Source organism: Haliaeetus albicilla, chromosome 2 (genome assembly GCF_947461875.1).
Source record: "Haliaeetus albicilla chromosome 2, bHalAlb1.1, whole genome shotgun sequence".
Lineage (NCBI taxonomy): Eukaryota > Metazoa > Chordata > Aves > Accipitriformes > Accipitridae > Haliaeetus > Haliaeetus albicilla.
The window spans coordinates 65,705,400-65,724,120 of record NC_091484.1 but is presented as its reverse complement, the minus strand read 5'-3'; the positions used below and the strand labels follow the sequence as shown (position 1 = coordinate 65,724,120).

At 38.9% G+C, this 18,721-nt stretch overlaps 1 protein-coding gene across 16 annotated transcripts in view; it reads left to right on the top strand.

Annotated features, from left to right (window-relative positions):
* PARD3 (par-3 family cell polarity regulator) overlaps window positions 1-18,721 on the top strand; it is a 462,771-nt gene that overhangs the window by 35,884 nt on the left and 408,166 nt on the right. For all 16 annotated transcript variants that reach the window (XR_011323725.1, XM_069778120.1, XM_069778113.1 and 13 more), the window contains exon 2: window positions 17,403-17,504. Coding sequence is in view for 15 of the 16 variants with exons in the window: in XM_069778120.1 (XP_069634221.1) it covers window positions 17,403-17,504 (102 nt within the window). In the remaining variant the exon portion in view is untranslated. The remainder of the gene's footprint in view (window positions 1-17,402; window positions 17,505-18,721) is intronic.

Below are 18,721 nucleotides of genomic sequence, written 5' to 3'. Positions count from 1 at the left end.
GCAGTGGTGGTGGTTTGTGTAATTTCCCCAAACTCTTTTGCTGCTGTTAGAGTATACTACTGTTTACTTCTGATCTGAAGCCCTCTTATTTTCTTCTGGCTTCAGAGGCAGCCAGAAGGGCAAAAGAAGAGAGGTGAGGGGGGAGAGCCCTTCTCCCATGCAGTGCAAGCAGTGTAACAGGCAAAAAGGTTGTACTTCAGCCCCATCAGAGAAGTGGAAAGTGTTTCTCATCTCATTGAGTTTGCACAAACATAGGCTGTGGATATGCCTGTTCCAGAATTAAAAGTAGTTAACTTTGCATTAACAGGTTATGGGCACCTCTTACTTGTAGCACACCCCTGTCCACACACAGTCTTCTCTGGAAATAATAAAGAGTTTTAGGAAATTCAATTAGGTAGGTCAGTATAATTTCAAGGAGATAAACTATGTATGAGCTGTAAGTTTTCCAGGACAGATGATCTATCTCTGGGAAAGCAGGACCCTGCTTCCCACTGAAATCTCTAGCTGCTGGGGTAACGTCAGTAATAAGCTGGGGGTGAGGAGGAGGAGATCTCACTGAACTTCTCCTCTGTGTCACCGCACTGCCACAGGCAGCCCTGCCCATGCTGTCCCTGCTGCTGTTCTACTGCAGTTCTGCTGCCTGTACCCCTCCAGAGCTGAGCTGCGGGTGCCCTGTGCACCCTGCCTTAACTCTGTTTCACTTAAACATTTCCAATAAGTATGTATAGCCTTGCCTGTTTTTCATGAACACAGAAAGGGTGAGCTCAGAGTAAAGCTTTGCGTCTAAATGTCTTTGGATTTTGAGGTGTGAAAATCCTAAAGCAGAAGTTACTGGGTTTTTTTAATCCTTTTCGATCATGATGGTGTCGTGCATCAAAATACAGCCATCTTTTCAGGTGTGACTGAGGTCCAAATTTTGCATCCTGAATATCTCTATACAGAGTAATATATGCAGACATGATTACTTATAGAACTATTTCTGATGTCTGTCATTGGTATATTGATCTTAATTACTTCAGTGTAACATTTGTCTTTTGGGTGCATGTGAATATGAAAGCTTAAGCACAGATTTTTTTTGTTGTTTGTTTGTTTTATGTTTGGAAGAGAAGCTATTTTGAAGACATGCCTTTTTTCCTGTGAGCCTTGAAAGAGGTGTGTAGCATATCAAAGGCCATGTGGTGGACTACTAAAAAATTTCAAGGAAGTCTTTTTATATTTCTTTAAAATGTCTTTAAATCAGTCGTCCAGTTAAGACTGATTTAAAATTCAAAGTATAAGAATTTTTACTAGACTTGGTGAGTATGAGGATATAAATTATCACATTAAACCATCAGTGTGCTAAATTCTAATCAATTTGTTAAATTTTACAAAACATGGAATGTTCTGAATTAACAGCATAAACATGTCTGCTTTTACTCTTACTTTACAGACCAGTGGAGAGAACAGCTTCTATAGACTTAATAATTATATTGCATTGTGCAATAAAACTGTACTTATCATAAGAAGCTTGAAAAATTCCAGAGTTCAAGAGAATGTGTATGTGTGGGTGTGTGTCCCTGTCTTTATAATTTAGGATACTGACTTTCACAGTGTAACGTTTGATCTCATCTGATGTAGAGATACTCAGTCTGAAAAGAATGTTTTGTATGAGCTTAAGAGGTCTTCAAGTTTTAAGTCTAAGGCAGTTAAAAATTTTTTTTTTTTTTTTTTTTTACTGAAGCTAGGTAGCTTTTGAAATAACCATGGCTTTAAATAATAGAACTTGCTAGGGAACAAAATTTTCTATCGTGTGTGTGGGGAAAAAAAAAGATTTTACTTTTTTACAATATTTCAATGAAAGTGGCAGCTTTTGTAAAAACTATTTCCTAAAATGCAGGGGAGTGCTGTGTCAGAAAGGGATTCTCCATGGGGCAGGATGCTCAGCTGGGAGGTGGGAGGTTGAGCAGCTAGGCTCTACTCCGCAGGGCGCTCCACAAACCTGCATCTCTTTCAACCCAGCTGTACGATGTCTCAATCACTGACACTGGTGTCTCTTCTAGAAAATCTTCCTATCAAATGAAAGCTTTGCCAAAACTGATATTTTTACTTCAAGTTTGGTTTTCAAGAAGCTCGCATTTAAGAAAACTTTCTCCTGAGATGAGGATTCCTAGCATCTTGAAGCCGTCTAAAATATTTCTCTTCTTTCAAATGGAAAAATTTTACTTTATTACTAATTTTTGTGTTGTACTTTGTCTTTCTAGACAGGAAGGGGGCTGCATTCCTAGTGTAACAACCTGCATGCTATGTAAAAGAACAGTGAAATGACATCAGCCCTTTAGGAAATAGGAAGGGTAGAAGAGGTACGAGTCATCCAGCAAAATAAAACGTTACTAGGGCTAAATTTTACTGTTCAGTGCAAACCTCCTGATGAAATCCATGTACGTGAACTTGGAACAGAAGTTTGGCCTAGCTGAGGGTGTTACTGTGAGTCAGTGTCTGATTCACAACAGCGGGAGAGTGTAATCCCTCCTCCTGCATTGTGTTTGTGTCCCCCCACCTATTTTATGGTTGTGCGATCTGTTACATCTACTCGTATAAACAGTCTGTTTTTTAAATTGAGGACTAAATGAGTGAGTTTCTTGCCTCTCCCTTTTCTTCAGCACTTTTGCATAAAAACCCACCCAAACTTTGATTTCCTCCCCCGCTCCCTTTAGTTTTGAAGGGGTGCGGGGCTGGGAATTGGAAATGGTGGCTACGTGGAAGACAGCAAAGGCCCCTCGCCAGCTTTATCTGTAGCTTGCAGCCAGTAGATCTTGCTCGGTGTCTTACCAAAGTAAGAAAGTTCATGACCTCTCCGTATCTGAACAGCTTGCTATATATAGATGGGGATCTTCCCTGGGAATTCTCACAGCAGCCTGTCTGGTACAGCCATGGGGCAGCTCGGTCCCTAGGTGACGGTGTAGGTGTTGCGTATAACTGACTTTGGGGACAAGCCAACTGCACACACATGTGCTGGGGCTTTTGTCTGTACGTGGCTGTGAGTTACTTGCCTGTAGGAAAAAGCACGTAAAAGCAGTTGTGAGACTTTCTGCTGAGTTGAAGAATTCTCCACTAGAAAGCAAGGCCCCCCACCCTGTTCCTGGAAAAAGAAAATTCAGGCTCTGGAAAATTATTTTCTTTTACTTGATATTTTCAATTGTGTAAGTATATGTAATTCTTCTTCTGAATCAAAATAGAGCATGACAGAAATCTGAGAATCCAAATATAAAACAATTTGTGGTAGATTTCCTCTTTAAGAACAGTATTCTTGGCTTTAAGAACTCTAGGTTTTATATACAAGAGTGGGTATGTATATATATACAAGGTTGTTATTTTGATGCTTACAAGCTTCTGTCAGTCCAGACATCTTGCTATTTAAAAAAGTATGACATATTTTTTTTAAAATATATTTTTATCCCGGTTATTGAAACTTTCATTGTATTTTTAACAGTGCTGTTGCTATTGATGTAGAAGTGAAGAGACATAACAAAGGCCTATTGGTTGCTAGGGGAAAACTTGCAAAGTCTAATTAATTTGAAGTGTTTTGCAAAAATACATGGATGGAGGCTTGTGGCTAGATGAAATGGGTTAAAACTTTGGTTAGCTTGATGCAGTACTGGCTGGGGAGCTGTTAGCGTACACCATCTAAAACGTATGCTAAAACAGTAAAAAAGATGCCATATTGCAATCTATTTCTATTCATTAAGCTTTTTTTTTTTTTTTTTTTTTGGTCTAGTATGTTACACAACAGCAAGGAGTTTTTCCTCTTTAGTGGAGCCTAAGACACTATCTTAATGTATGTAACAACAGCATTGGTTATGCACTGATCATTAAAAGTTAGCAAGAGGTGCTAGCACCTTCTTCTAGGCATTTTGGTGGGGCACCAACTGGAGAAATCCCAAGTGAATAATATAAACAGGTTTTCTGAAAAAAAAAATTTGTATAGTTTCTAAGGACCTGTTTTTTTTCCACAGCTCATTAGACAGGGTTTGCTGCTTATTCTTAGTCTCAAATATACTGTATTTGTTTTAATGGAGTTAGTTACAGAAAATAAAAGTTGCAGTACTTTAAAAAAAATACAACTTGTCTGTGAACATAGGAACTGCACATAAATGAATAATAAGGGGTTTTATTTTTCTAATTGTTTTTGCTTTTAATCAATCCTAAGTGAAAGTTATTTTTGCCATTAGTTATGAGGAATTCTCATTCTGTATATATATGTGTGTATATATGTAATATAATTACGCTGTTACATTGAAAAAATTTTCAATAAAGTCAGTTTCTCAAAGCACACAAAGAACTAGAAACTGGAGGTTTCAAACTTGGATTTGACCAAGTAGAGGATACTCTCTAATTTGTCTAGCAGAAGAGAAGAAAGATAATTGCTTGGGTTTTACAGGGCTTGAGGGTGTAATTGTAGGTGGAATATTATGGTGCATTTGAGTATATTTCTAACATTGTTTCTAACATTGTTACTCTGCATGCAATTGCAGTCATTTCTCTGCATCTTCTGCCAAGGTTGACTTTGTAACAAAGGTGGGAATTTCTAATTTTGACCACATTATAGGTTATGACTGAGATCACCAAAGTGTCACATCATTCTTATATTAATCAAAACTTCTAGAGATACAAATTGCAGTGCCCTGAGCTGGAAAAATTAAGCAGTTTTTACAATTTCCTATATGATACACTCACAGCTCAGTTGAGAAGACTTGAAGGTTTACCTTTTGTTCGAAATAGGGCTTGGCATTGCTTCACTGGTTTTAATCGTTATTTTTTGTTGCTTTCTTTTCTGGTCAAGAAGACTAGCTGGTTCTGCTTCTCTCTTAATAAAGTCTTCTGCTTTAATTTTGACGAGTGCAGACATGCTGTTAGAGATTTAAGCAAGTTTGAAAGATGTGTAATGGGTTAGAGTTCAGTGTACTGCTGTTAGCTGCTCCCTATCGCTGGAGATGACAAGGGCGAAGATAACTAAGGAAGTAAAAGGAGGTTTTTAATACTGACCTCTGTCTTCCTGTGTTAGTGGATTAATTTTCAGGGCTTAACTTGGCAAGCTTTGCTTATGTTGATGGGTGCTAATGCAGCTAGGTCTGTGAGGGTATTGCAACATCAAGTTGGAAGGAATACTGGTGTAGTAAATGGAACGGGCATGCTCTGAAATAATTTTTTTTTTCTAATAGTTGTCATCTGTGTTTGCTTTGACATCTTGGAAATGCTCTCTATTTCTACTGCTGGCCAGGTATGGAAGTGATGGTGAGCTGTAAGTAAATGTGGGTGACGGAGGAGAAGAATGGGTTTCGAGAAGCCAGAGGAAGAGGGAAGGTTGCAGTGTACCTGGCAGCCATGTGGGGTGTGTGATTTTCGGTATTTATACCAAATTCTGGAACTGGAAGTGAGTTTGAAGGAGGAGTTTGAAAATGAGAGTCACTGGTAAGGTGAGGGTTCAGGGCAAAGAGAGGAGTTAGGGTTTTCCTGTTATGGGCTTTCTTCACTACTCAAGAATGTGGGAGTGGGGTTCTGTTTTCTTCTGGTTAAACTTGGGCTAGCCTCAAGGTTAGACCAGAACTGAGCTTAGTTACTGTTTTGAAAAAGAGGATTATTGTGGATTTGTGAGGAGGAACCGTAACTGATGACCCCTGAACAAAACATGGATGTAAATTGAAATAGCAGGAAAGGTAAAATGTGGACTTGGTAGCACTCAGTGTTAGTTCTGTCTTTATTTTCCCGGTGAGGTCTTTGGCCTGCTGTGGTGCTAATTGCATTTCATCTTAAACATGGTAATACCCTGCAGCACGGTCAGACAGTAGGAGTGTAGCCATGGTAAACCTAAGGTTACCTTAGGGTCAATTTTTTACAAAAAGTCTTTATCTTTACAAGTTATGAATACATTTGAAAACAAAACAAATAATCTTTGAGATTACTATTTTTAGGAGTTTTGTTTTAAGGTATTTTCCCTCCTTCACCCTAACGTGGAGTGCTGCATTGCAGTTCCCGCTCTGGGTTAGCAGCAGTCAGAACCCTGAATTCAAAGAGATTGACAGATCTGTTTTATTTAACCTTATAAAATAATCATGATTATAGTAGTTGAGTTTATACAGTAATTGATTTCAAAGTTTCAGAAAAATGCTAGACATGTTTAGAAATGAGTGACTACACACTTAAATCAGTACCACAGAAGGTATTGAAATTACACTGCTTCAAAAAGATCGGGCAGTTTGGAAAAGTAATAGCTAAATATTGTTGCTAAAAATTGTTCCCCAGAGATGAAAATAAGGCCTGTTTTGATTAAAATATCTTGAAAAGTATTTAACAAATAAATTAACATGCTGCTATGATTATTTCCACATTGCTTTTGCAGATGCTAACTGGAAACCAATTTTCCTTGGTGGGTTTGACCCAGAGGCACCTGTGTGTGTGCGTACAGGTGTATTTTAAGCAAAGATACTGTTCCTCGGGTGTCTGATCCTTACGGGTGAGATGGTGGAGTGGTGGTGTGCGGGGGTCCTCTGGCCTCATGTCAGCCTACTTAGGCAATGTAGAAAGCTTTTTGTATGAGCTATAATGTGTACATAGATGTGGAGAACAAAGGAAGGAAATATAGTTATAGTCTTGGGAGGGGTTTTATAGGGCACAGTGGAAACTCCTGAACCTTTCAGTCCCCCACTCAGTATTAGCAGGTTTTTCCTACAACACAAATCAGTTGAAATGCTCCAGGTATCTATTCTGGGTCCTAGGACCCGGTGTTGAGCTGTAGGTGTTTTTCAGCATATGTTAGTTTGTCACTTTTTATTTGTGCTATATACCAGCTTGATCCAACAGATGTAGGTGACACATTGCTTCTCCTCTAAACCAGACAGGGAATTACTGTGTAGGCAGCAGGTGGTACCCAAGCAACCTGCTGCTCATGCGTGCTGCTGTGCTGCAATGCAGGGAGCGTGGGGGATCTCTTCCCACATGCACCCCTCTTACAGCAACTGCAGAAGAGGCAAGAAGAGCTTGTGGGTGCCCCTGTGCATGGCTGAGCGGGTGGCAGGGGAGAGTAAGGTGCCTGGGATGCTAAAACTCTAAATCTGATCAGAAATGTAAGATATATCGTAGCTGACCTAAATCAAGATAAACTTTCTTGTGATTCACATAAACTTGTGCATTCCTTCCATGTGGTTCAGCAAAGCTGTTTAAATTGCAAAGTCCTACCCACCAAGCCTTGACTTTGAAGCTCCCAGAGGAATAATGCAGTCATCAGAACAGAGAGTGGCATTTCATATTTTTTCTTAACTTCATAGTTTACAGCATGTCGGAAGTGTGAGGCACTGTATATAATAATGTTTTTGCAACTCTCTCTTATTAATCATTGTTTAGAGTTCACATACTACAAGATTAACTGACTGTGCCCACTTGGGAGTGTATATCAAAATTGGTTGTTTCCATCTTTCATGGTGCTTGATATTAATGGCCCCCAAATGGAAATCTTATTTCTAGTACATTTCTGAAATAAATTAGGCTCTTCATCTCATGCTGGATGTTACTAGGGTAGACAACTGTATTTCTACCCTCCTAAATCTTCCCTTGAAACATTTTGCCAGGCTCACATTTTTTTTGTTTAATCAACATAGATCAATCATACATATGTCAGTTTACAACGTCTATGTCTGTACGTACAGACATACATATGTGGATGGTTATTCCAGTAAAATCCATTATTCCAGTCTAAATGTAGTACTGAATTTGAAGAGCTATCATAGTGTCTGAAAAAAGCAATGAGTGCTTAAATCCAAGCAATGCTGTAATGATGGATGGAGGTAAGAGATAAGCTCTTGGAAGAAACAGAAGGCACTTCTCTCTTTCATCAAATTCACTCGTGGTTCAGCTGTCAAGCTGCAATCTAAAGATGTTCTGCATTTCTTCAGCATTGTTGCCCGAATTCTAATGTCCCTGCATAGAAGACTGTGCACCATTATACTCACTATATTTCACTATGCATTCATGAGCTATGGACTTGATTACTGTAATTCATATCTGTCATCTGGAGTTAATACTAATAATTACAAATTGTAGTTGATAAACTATTTTGTTGCATTATTTGCTATATTTAAATGTAGATTATGGAGTAAGCTCTGTGTTACAGCAAAATAATCTGAAAAGGGCACATTTTTCTTACCTTACTTGTGGATTTAGCACACTTGGAGTTTGTGGCAGTGCTTGGATAGATGTCTAGGATTTTCCTACAGAGGAATAAATCCCACGGAAAAGTTTTATTTTGCAGTTTGAGCAGGACAGTGTTATTCAGTGCTCACAGCATGGACATGAGCGAGTTTAGAGATACAATGTCACTCTACTCAATATATTTTTCTCAAATATTTAATTTCCCCCCGCCCAGCAAACAGAACGTAATTGTGCATAGCATAAACCATCAGTAGTGATGGTGAAAATGCGTTAATCTTTCATAGCCAGATGTAAAGCTTTATTCCTGATTTATTAATTCTCAAAGTTGGTTGCCACATGCATTCTAGTGGCAGCACAAAATAACTTCCCCTTTTTTGTGGGTGCCTGACTTTGATGCTAATAGCAGAGTTGAGGCGTTGGCAGGGTGCTCAGGAGCCTGGACCTGCCCTTTGGTGGTGGCACCTCCTAGTGGTTTAAGAAGGCTGCATGCTGTGAAGAAATGTCATGAAAGTCATTAGTTTTGACAATGAGCAATGTTTTCAGTGCAGTATTTTTGGAATAGGCCGCCAGGAGCCATGTGAAATGCAGCCAGGACCTGGGTGTGCTGGTTGACAGCTGGCTGGATATGAGCCAGCAGTGTGCCCAGGTGGCCAAGAAGGCCAACGGCATCCTGGCCTGTATCAGAAATGGTGTGGCCAGCAGGAGCAGGGAGGTGGTTGTCCCCCTGTACTCGGCACTGGTGAGGCTGCACCTCGAGTCCTGTGTTCAGTTTTGGGCCCCTCACTGCAGGAAAGACATTGAGGTGCTGGAGTGTGTCCAGAGAAGGGCAACCAAGCTGGTGAGGGGCCTGGAGCACAAGTCTTATGAGGAGCGGCTGAGGGAGCCGGGGCTGTTTAGTCTGGAGAAGAGGAGGCTGAGGGGAGACCTTATCGCTCTCTACAACTACCTGAAGGGGGGTTGTAGTGAGGTGGGTGCTGGTCTCTTCTGTCAGGTGGCTGGAGATAGGACGAGAAGAAATGGCCTCAAGTTGTGGCAGGAGAGGTTTAGATTGGACTTTAGGAGAAATTTCTTCATCAAAAGGGTTGTCAAGCATTGGAACAGGCTGCCCAGGGAAGTGGTTGAGTTTAAATCCCTGGAGGTATTTAAAAGATGTAGACGTGGTGCTTAGGGACATGGTTTAGCGGTGGACTTGGCAGTGTTAGGTTAATGGTTGGACTCGATGATCTTGAAGGTCTTTTCCAACCTAAACAATTCCATGATTCTATGCCCAGTCCTGCACCGGGGAAGGAGGAGCCCCGTGCAGCGACATGGGCTGGGGCTGGAGCTGCGCAGGGAGTGGAGGCAGCGAGCGGGCAGGAGCCAGCCCTGCAGCCTGGCAGCAGGCAGCGTCCCGCGCTGGGTCAGCAGGGCATGGCCGGGAGACGGAGGAAGGGGTCGTGCCCCTCTGCTCAGCATGCATCAGTCTGTGTCCAGCTCTGGGATGTCCCGCGGTCCCTTCCGACTGGAATTATTCCATGGTGTTAGGTTATCATGGAGATGATGTGCTATTTAATAGGTATTGGAAATATGCAGCGAATAGGAAGGTGGTTTTAAATTAATTAGTGATATGATTTCTCGTGGATTGGTACAGATTGCTTCTAGGTAAAGTAGATGAGTTAAAATATTCCAGACTTTCATGATGCACAGAGGAAGAACTTGTATATCTTAAGACACAGTATTTTGTCTAGAAAATTGTAGGGTAGGAAAACAGGAAGGGTAGCTCTAGAATACATCTCAGACTACTTTCCTTACAGATTTAGGAGATCGCCATTTCTTTTCAGAAGAGCAAAAGATTCGTACATATTTTTGAAAGTTTAGGCAAACTGTGTAGTGGCTAACAGCCAAAGTCAATTTACCATTTTTAATACCAACCTTTTGCTGTCTAAAGCAAGATCCAGTAATTCCTTTTAGCTTTTTTTGTACTCCAGTAGTAATGCAGCACAACTCGATATGTAGTAGTGTTCCAGTGGTTTACTGACCATATTATTTCAATTTAGTGGGTTTTAGGAGACATTTAATTGCTGAAGTGGACGACTAATTGGCTCATTTTTTTGACTGTATCAGACTTCCATGCTGAGGACTGAAACTGATAGTGTAACATGATCAATTTTTAAGTAAATCACTGCTATTATTGGAAGTGGACATGCAGGATGCGTGCAAAACATAACAGTATTTTTTTTTTTTTTTACTTTGTAAACACCCGTTCCAACATTTCAGTGTCTCAGCAAGAGTGATATTGGCCAGATGTTCAGATTTTGTCTTGATGGATTTCTGGTAAGATAAAGCCCTTTTAGCAAGGCTGGAAAAGCACTGGTGGGAGTAAAAGTGGAACAAGATGCTTTGGTGATCAGACTTGCCTGGTTTTTTCATAACTGGTTTGTATCTGGGATCAGTATATACCCCTTGGTTGAAGACATTGTATATACACTTGTATGTTTGAAAAAATTAAATCCCTGACCAAACCATCTTCTAACACATGATTTGTAACCTTCCTGGGTATGTATCCCTATTTCTTGGTAATACAAAATACGAAGAAATTAACTTTAGTGTGGTACATCCCCAGAACAAAAAGCAGTTTTACAGGTTAAGGAACAACAAGATGAAAGAGATGAGGCTTATTTTCTACTGTACAGCGTTCAGCTATTTTCTGTAGTCTTCTGTAGCCCTGTTTTTCTTGACTTCATGGGACACAGGGCAAGGTGGTGTAAACATGTCCTAAATTTGGTATGAGGGGAGTGATTGCAGATGGAGTGTGGTCAAAAATGGAAAAGGTAACTGTACCTTCAACTCATTGCCTGGTAACTTAAGAGTTGTTACAGGTATCAGTTGCTTTCTGAGGCCTCCTGGGCTACTTTCTTTAATTTTAAGTATTTTGCCGCCTTGTGCCCTTGCAGAGACGGTGAATGTACTTATGTTGTATCATCACTGCCATGGTGCAGTATCAACATACCTTAGAGAGCACAATCATCATTGAAGCTGTTTTTCCCCTGTCGCTGCTGTTGTATGTTACGCAGCAGGTCTTTGTGCCTGAAATTCGAGGAGCCAGGTGATGGGAAGAAGATGCAATTCAAACCCAGGGACTTGTTCTTGCCAGCTTGGCCGGTGGTGGAACGTAACTGGAATCCAGCTGACATTGCAAGCGTTCTTGGCTTTCCTTTGGCACATGACTGCTTGTTTTGACGGTTCCTTCCTGCAGCACAGAGCTAGACTGGGAAATGAATGAATTCACTGGCAAATTTTCAGATATATTAGTTTTTTATTAACCATTATTTTCCTTTCAGATTGTGTTAACGCGCCCAAGTGCCATATGCTGCTGAGCAGACAAGTCCGGTACACACACCCCAGCCTGATGATTTAGTTGGTTTTGGTCTGTGTGTGCTCTTGCCACAAAGGCTTTATCTGTTCTGAAAAGACTCAAAACAGTGAATATAGCCCATGGTCATGTAATCTTAGATTCCAGATGGTCTTAAGCAGAAACTAAAAATATATACTTACTTTCCCTTTATCTCCTCATTTATAAATGAGAAGTTACATTGACGGACTTGGATCTGCTTTTGCGCTTTCACTCATTCTGGTGGCAAGTCCATTTTCCTTTGAGAGTTACACTGTAATACCTATGCATGACTGTCCAGTTGACAGTGTTTTTTAAAAATCATTTAAGGGGCTATGTACTGAAAAAGATCTTAAAGCAAAAAGCTGTAAATGAGATCTAAATTTAAATCATTTCAGTTTTAGAAAGATGATCTCTGACAGGCACAGAAAGCCTCGGTGAGCTCAGCTTGGCAAAGCCAATCTGTTTCCCCAGATACTGCTCTGTGGTAAGAAATACTCTTCCTATTTTGGCCTGAACAGATTAGAAAATCTAGGTGTGTGTGGGGAAAAAAAATTTAGTTTACTTGATTTCGAGAGGTGTAACAAATTGTGGTGGCAACTACAGTTGGTCTGCACCCAGCTGAAAGCTGCAGCTAGGAAACCCGAGTTGTTACGGTCAAAGGTAAGAAGTACAGACACCTTTTGGGGAGGGCTTGCTGTGCTCCCCCAGTAGTGCTCTCTGTGTGGGTGGGCTTTAAACCAAACACAAGAAATTACCCCCCACAACCCCACCCCCAACTACGTAATTGTAGCCGTGCAGATAAAGTAGTCTTTTTGATTCTTTGGGACATCCTCCTGGTGGACAGGTGAGATGAAATCACAGCAGTGGGCATAATTTGTAAACACTAAGCATTGTAAGGTGGACTTTTTAGGAGCCTGATTTTCTGCTTTCTGTTAAATAGATGGCTACTTCTAAGAAGTTTGTGATGCTTTTTTCTAGTATGATATGGACAAAATATTTCATAGAATGATCTTATTGTAACTTTTTATGTTAAACATTTCTATACATTTTTGGAAAGGGTACGTTTGCAAAAACCAAGATGCTTATTTAGATCTAAAAGAATAAGAAATCTTCCTGTGCCATTAATAAGAACACATTGCAGTTTCCATTCGTATTTCTAGATATTGTTTTCCACATATGGTCCTTGTTTCCATTATGTGGGAACATAAAATTGTTAGTTACAGAGTACTGAATGATATTACTTAAACTAATGGTTTTCTCAGTTTTTCCTTTGTGCTTTTTAGAAGTCATGTTGCATGGAATAAACAGAGTATGAATGGTTGCATTCTTACTGCCTTTGTAATGTGCTCTTGCTTCCACTTTCAGTGCTGGTGTTCGCTTAGCAAATATTTATCTTCCATTATAGAGGACTTCGGAGCAGAAACTGTAGTGCTCATGAGTTTAAATTATAAGTACTTTTATAATCATAGTCAAGTAGAATAGTTAAATGGGTGTACACAGGAAACAGGACATCTGACTTGCTTAGACTTGAGTTGAGTGATGCAATATTTAAATGAAGATATTATAAATCAGGTTTAGCATTACTTCTATCCTTGTATTCAATGAAGTGAACTTGCTAGTTCTTCTGCATGAACTAGTGACAAAGGCATCTATACACCTTTTACAAAATAATTGCACGTTGCTAATTTACACACTGGTGGAGCAGTGTAGCTAATGAGTTTTCTATCAAAGCATGTTTTTATATCTCTAAATATATTGCAGATTTGGAGAGTGCAGTACCTTTTTACACAATCATAACAGTGAGAGAATATAAATGTGGCTTTGTTTTGTTGACAAAATGTGAAAATGTAATTGTAATATACAAATTCAAATTTTGAAACAACAGCAAATCATCTGATTCTGGGATGTTTTCTTAAACCAGAACAACTCTGAAGGAGATTTATTGAAAAGCTTCCGAGTAATTTAAAAAATTCTGTTTAGTATTTTTTTTTCATCTTTACAGAAACTGACTTTTGTAGACTCGATACATTTTGCACTTTTCTTATTTTATAACTAGAGGACATTTTCTTTTTCACTCGTGTAAGCACCCTGTTGCATGTGCCCTGAGCAGGTCATCTCTCTGTGGTGTTGGAGCCAGTCCCTCATTTGTGAGATCTTGCTTGAGAGCCCTGCACTGCCACCCAGAGAGGGTGACCCCAGAGGTGTTTTGGGTGTCCTGAAGGAGTGATTGGACCAGTTTGCCCCACAGATGAAGTTGTGTAAACTCCAGTAAACTCTGGTAATTGCTGATTTCCACTTTATGACTCAGTAACTGGTCTAAGCCAAAAGGGTATTTTTGACTGCTCCAGAAAATGCTTTAAGACTGTGTTACTGCTGTTGCATAGGGAATTATGAATATCTGATCACTGGCTGCGATTGAGAAATACAACTTGACCAAGCTGTGGATACAGTTACCCTTGTAATGTCGATGTAGTAGTACTTGAATTCAAATCAGTGCTAAGTTTGGTCCAGTTTCTTTTGTATTTAGCAAACAGTGCGTGCGAGCTGACTCTTATACAACGTGTGTTCATTGTAGACAGAACACAGAGCACGAATTTAAATGTGAACATTTATGCAGTTTGGGTGTTTCCATGTTATTTGGTTGGTTAATACATAGAATTAGTTGTCAAAATTTGGAACCATAAATAGCTGTGGATTTTCTTAACTTGTAAAATCACTAGCTTCAATGGTGTGGTGTTGGTTTTTGTTTTTTTTTTTTTTTTAATGGTGTAACTAATCTGTACAAAACGTGAGTATTGCCCTCCCCCCTAGACCTCTCTTCCCTCCCAAGCCTTCCCCACCAAATCCTTGATTTATGTGAAACCTTTAATAGAGTAAAAGGGCCTCAAGAGAAGGACTGCTCTGTGAAGTTTGGAGAGGGCTTTAATGAAAAGTTTCATTGTTATTTCATATTTACTTACCAAATCCTGCCAGAGTAAATTCTTGCCAAACTAGTTTTATGTATTTCTTGTCTGGTCTTGCTAATATATTGTTTTGTGTCAGGACCTTGTCTGACAGGAAAAGCGACCAGAGCAGTTCAGGCTATGGCATAACAAATAGGTGATGCAGGAAAAAATGAAGTCTATCTACAACTTCTTAGGCAATATTGAGAAAGTTTTAAAGGAACTAATTAGCAAAAGGGATGCAGCTTATATATCAAAGCTATTTTTAATGTAGATTGTACATGCTGAAATAACACAATAGTGCTTTAGAAGTGGGCGTTTCTACTATTGATTCTGTAATCGTGAATGTTTTCTTACGTTTGCCTTGGAGGTGGGAAATACTTGTGGTAGGAAGAAAAAAATAAGGATACAGGAATACTGAAGTTGTAGTTTCAGTTTTGGTGCTGTTTATTTTGATGGATGCAGTCAAGTCCCTGAGCCAGTATTGCAGTTATCTGTTTTTAATGTTTCACTAAGAAATGTAATGTTTCAGTTTTAATTGTTCAGTAAGAAGATTAAGGGATGCAAATAAAAATGGTGAAATGTGTGACATATGAGGAATCTGACTCTTACGGCCCAAACTAGGTTTCCCATTTCTCGTTTTGCAGTGAAGCCTGACTTATGATTCAATTCTGATTTGGCTTTGAGGTGGAGAAACTAGCAGAGGAAACTTGAATCAAGTCCTTTAGAAATGCAGGATGCTTCATAGCTCATCAGTTTGGTTGTGTCTTCAAAGCCTGGGACGTCCCAACTGTGTGTCCATCTCTGGTATAGATATGAGAGGCCAAGGTAATTTTTGTGATGGGCTGGAGGATGAAGAAGGGTCCTCTTTTCTGTTAGTTTGAGAGCAGAGTTTACAAAGGCATCTCTTCAGTGGACTTCCCTTTGGAACTTGTTAAGGAACTTTGAAGGATTTCTGGTGTACACAGAAGGCTTTTTCCAGCCCTGTCTGTAAGCGTTAGTGGAGTATTCAAACTTAACAAAAAGTTTATCCTAGTATTTTCATTGCATACCTTTTTTACAGAGTAAATTTCTGTATTATGTAGCAATGTGTGCACCTCTGTATGCATGACTGTGAATAACATAGTACTATTTTTAATTTTTCCTGAATTTTTACTCTAAAAAAAATGAATGCCGAATTATCTCCTATAATGTGCTTACAACAGTAAGTGCTGTTTGGGGAAAAGCCATATATTAGGAAAATCAGTTAATTGTATAATAAATACTTGCTTAGAAGAAATGTAAGGTAATGATATTTAATACTTAGAGAAATTAGAGAAAAAAAATCTGTAATTTAATTTCTGAAATGCCTAGCCTAATGACTGTAAAATGTAAGCCTGAAATCTGATCATCTGATGATGATGATTTACAGCAGTATTTAAGGTGGATGTACTTATACAAACAATGAAGTAAGTTTCATGGTTATCTAATTTCTCCAAAATCTTTGACATATGCATATATATCATGTGCAAGGAAACGGAATTCTAGGATATAAAAACCAAAATGAATATCCCTTGATGTTCTTTCATGCAGCATGCTGTCAAAGATTTTGTGCAGCATGGGCCTGTCAAGATTTAAAAACACATATGGATTTAGAGGAGTTCTGGTGGTCCCATTTATTGTCCTGTTCCATCCTTTAAGAAATCAAATTATTTTCAAGTTCTTTAAAGGTGGAGGTTTTTCTTTGGGGGGGGAGCTTGTTGTTGTGGTGGCATTGTTGTTGTTGGGTTTTTTTGGTTTTTTTTTTGTTTTTTTGAGTTTGGGTGGGGTTTTTTCGGTTTGGGTTTGGTTTTGAGTGTTTTTTTTTTTTTCCTTACTTCTAGACACTGATGTCTGAAAAGACTGCGATGCTAATTGCTATTTTTAGGAAGTCAGGCACTTCACAAGATGTTGCAAGTTTGAAGGTCTTCACATTAGTCATTTTCTGTAGTCGTGCCTGCTCAGTGAAAAGCAAGGAAGCTCTCTTACTGCTAGACACTTAACAACAGCCCAAGGTGTTGGCACTGTTATGGGGGAGTATTGGAGAAGCAAGAAAAGATTATTTATCATGTTAAGTTTGTGTGTTTACAGTGCAACCTTCCCCTGCTAGAAAAGAAACCTTTTAAGAATAGCATGTTGAGTACTAAACAGTACACAGGTTATGTAGCAATATGTAGAAGACACTTTGTGGACAAAACCTTATTCTGTACGGTTTTCTTTTGTCTGAAAAGTTGTAATGAAGACTATAAAGCCAGTCTTCCCAGTTACTGGTAGACACGTATACACACAAAACCACGCACACATACATATATGCATGTATATACACTTATATATGTGTCTGTATGTATGTGTGTGTATATGTATCTTTTTTTAATTAAAATGTGGAAAGTGTTTGTCGTATAAGATTTAGATACCTATCTATCAACTCTACCAAAGCACAGGTAGAAAACCTTTCGATATCATTTAAATATTTGTTTGTACCCTTTATAGCTGTCTTGTAAAAAAACCTCCACGCTTTACAGCTGTCCTGTTATATTTTCTGCCTGTTGACCACTATCCGAGATACTTTATTTTGAGGATGATGTATTTTCCTTTTATATAGTGCATATATTCTGTAACACTGGGAATGCTGTTCCTGTACGTGTCAGTAATGGGACTGTGACTCATGCAGGGCTGATAATAGTGGGAAGAGTATGTATCCCATCTAGGGCGATTTAAAAAAAGAACTTGACTTTACATCTCAATTTACATTTATTTACAAGAATATTACCTAAATGGATGTTTTAATGTCGAGCATTTGTAGGACTGTGATGTTAACTATATTGTGGAATATCCTTTTTTCTGTTGGTGTGTGATATCTGATAGTATTTTCTTCTTCTTTTATGCAGGATCCAAACTACTGGATACAAGTACATCGACTGGAGCATGGGGATGGTGGGATCTTAGATCTCGATGACATTCTTTGTGATGTAGCTGATGACAAAGACCGTGTAAGTACAAATAGCTACTAAAGCAGCTCAGCATACACGTCAGCATATCAGTGTTTGGTGTTTCCTATATGTGTCCAAAAGTGGGAGTCAATACAGAAGTTTTAGGGGTTTTTTATATAGTTTGCTTGACAGATGTGAGAAGTCTGTTACTGTTGTGTTTTTCAAAAAGTACAGGAAATCTTTTATTGAAATCATGGGTTTTCCATCCTTTTTCGTTCTTTAAAAGTTCAAGTAAGAAAAGGAGGCTCCAAGAATAAAAAAACCTCATACAGTGGAACAATAATGCAAAAAACTTGAATCTGTAAGTTAAGATTTTAGCTTCATGTTATGAGTTGAATATGTGCAAAAAACCATGCTGTTTTTAAACTGTGGAGGGTTGATGGATTGTTTTTCAAAAATCTTTTTGGGAGGAACTGCTATTTACACAGAACTTGAGAAAATAATTACATACTGCTGGGTCTTCAGTGCTTTTACTATTTTTTTTTTTTTTTTTTTTTTTTTTAAAGTAGAGGCTTAGATCGCAGTCAGCTAAGAGGTTTTTGGTTATTGGCTGGTTTTTTGAGGTTATAGATACTTGCATCTTTGAATTACATGTTCAGAAAGGGTAGGTAAGAAACACTGTGGCAAACTTTAAAATTGTAGGTAAATACCCCGGTTTTCTCTGCAAAGCTGCATGTGTTTGCTGAAGCTCTTGAGAGCGTCTGAGCCTGATACAGGCTTCAGTCTGGAAATGTGTTTCAGGACCCTGCTCCTTCACAGACAGGATCCTTAATTGCCTCTGTTGGAAGCAACAGGCACTCTGAAGGCTCCTTGAAAAATGGCCAAATGATGACTCTTAGGCTAATTTTTCAGAAATAAATACTTTGCCTGCAGTTATTTCTTGTGACAAAATTTAATTGACACGGTTATTTCAACCAGGACTTTATAAAGAAAAATTATGTGAGGAGTCTTGGGACATGGAGACTCCTCGTTGTCTGAAATGTTGGGATTACTCAAGCTGTATAGAGTAACAGTGCTGATTTTTCAGGAATTTCTTCCATAAAAATAGTGCCCAGCTAAGATTTCATGAAAAGCTAATTAAAACCTCTAGTTAGTTATTTCATACTGAAGTGCTCAGCTGCATGATTCGTTTAGCTTTTGCTTACAGGCCTCAAGGAGGCTGGTGCAAGTTGTTGCTGTGCGTATATATATATATATATATACACACACACATATAT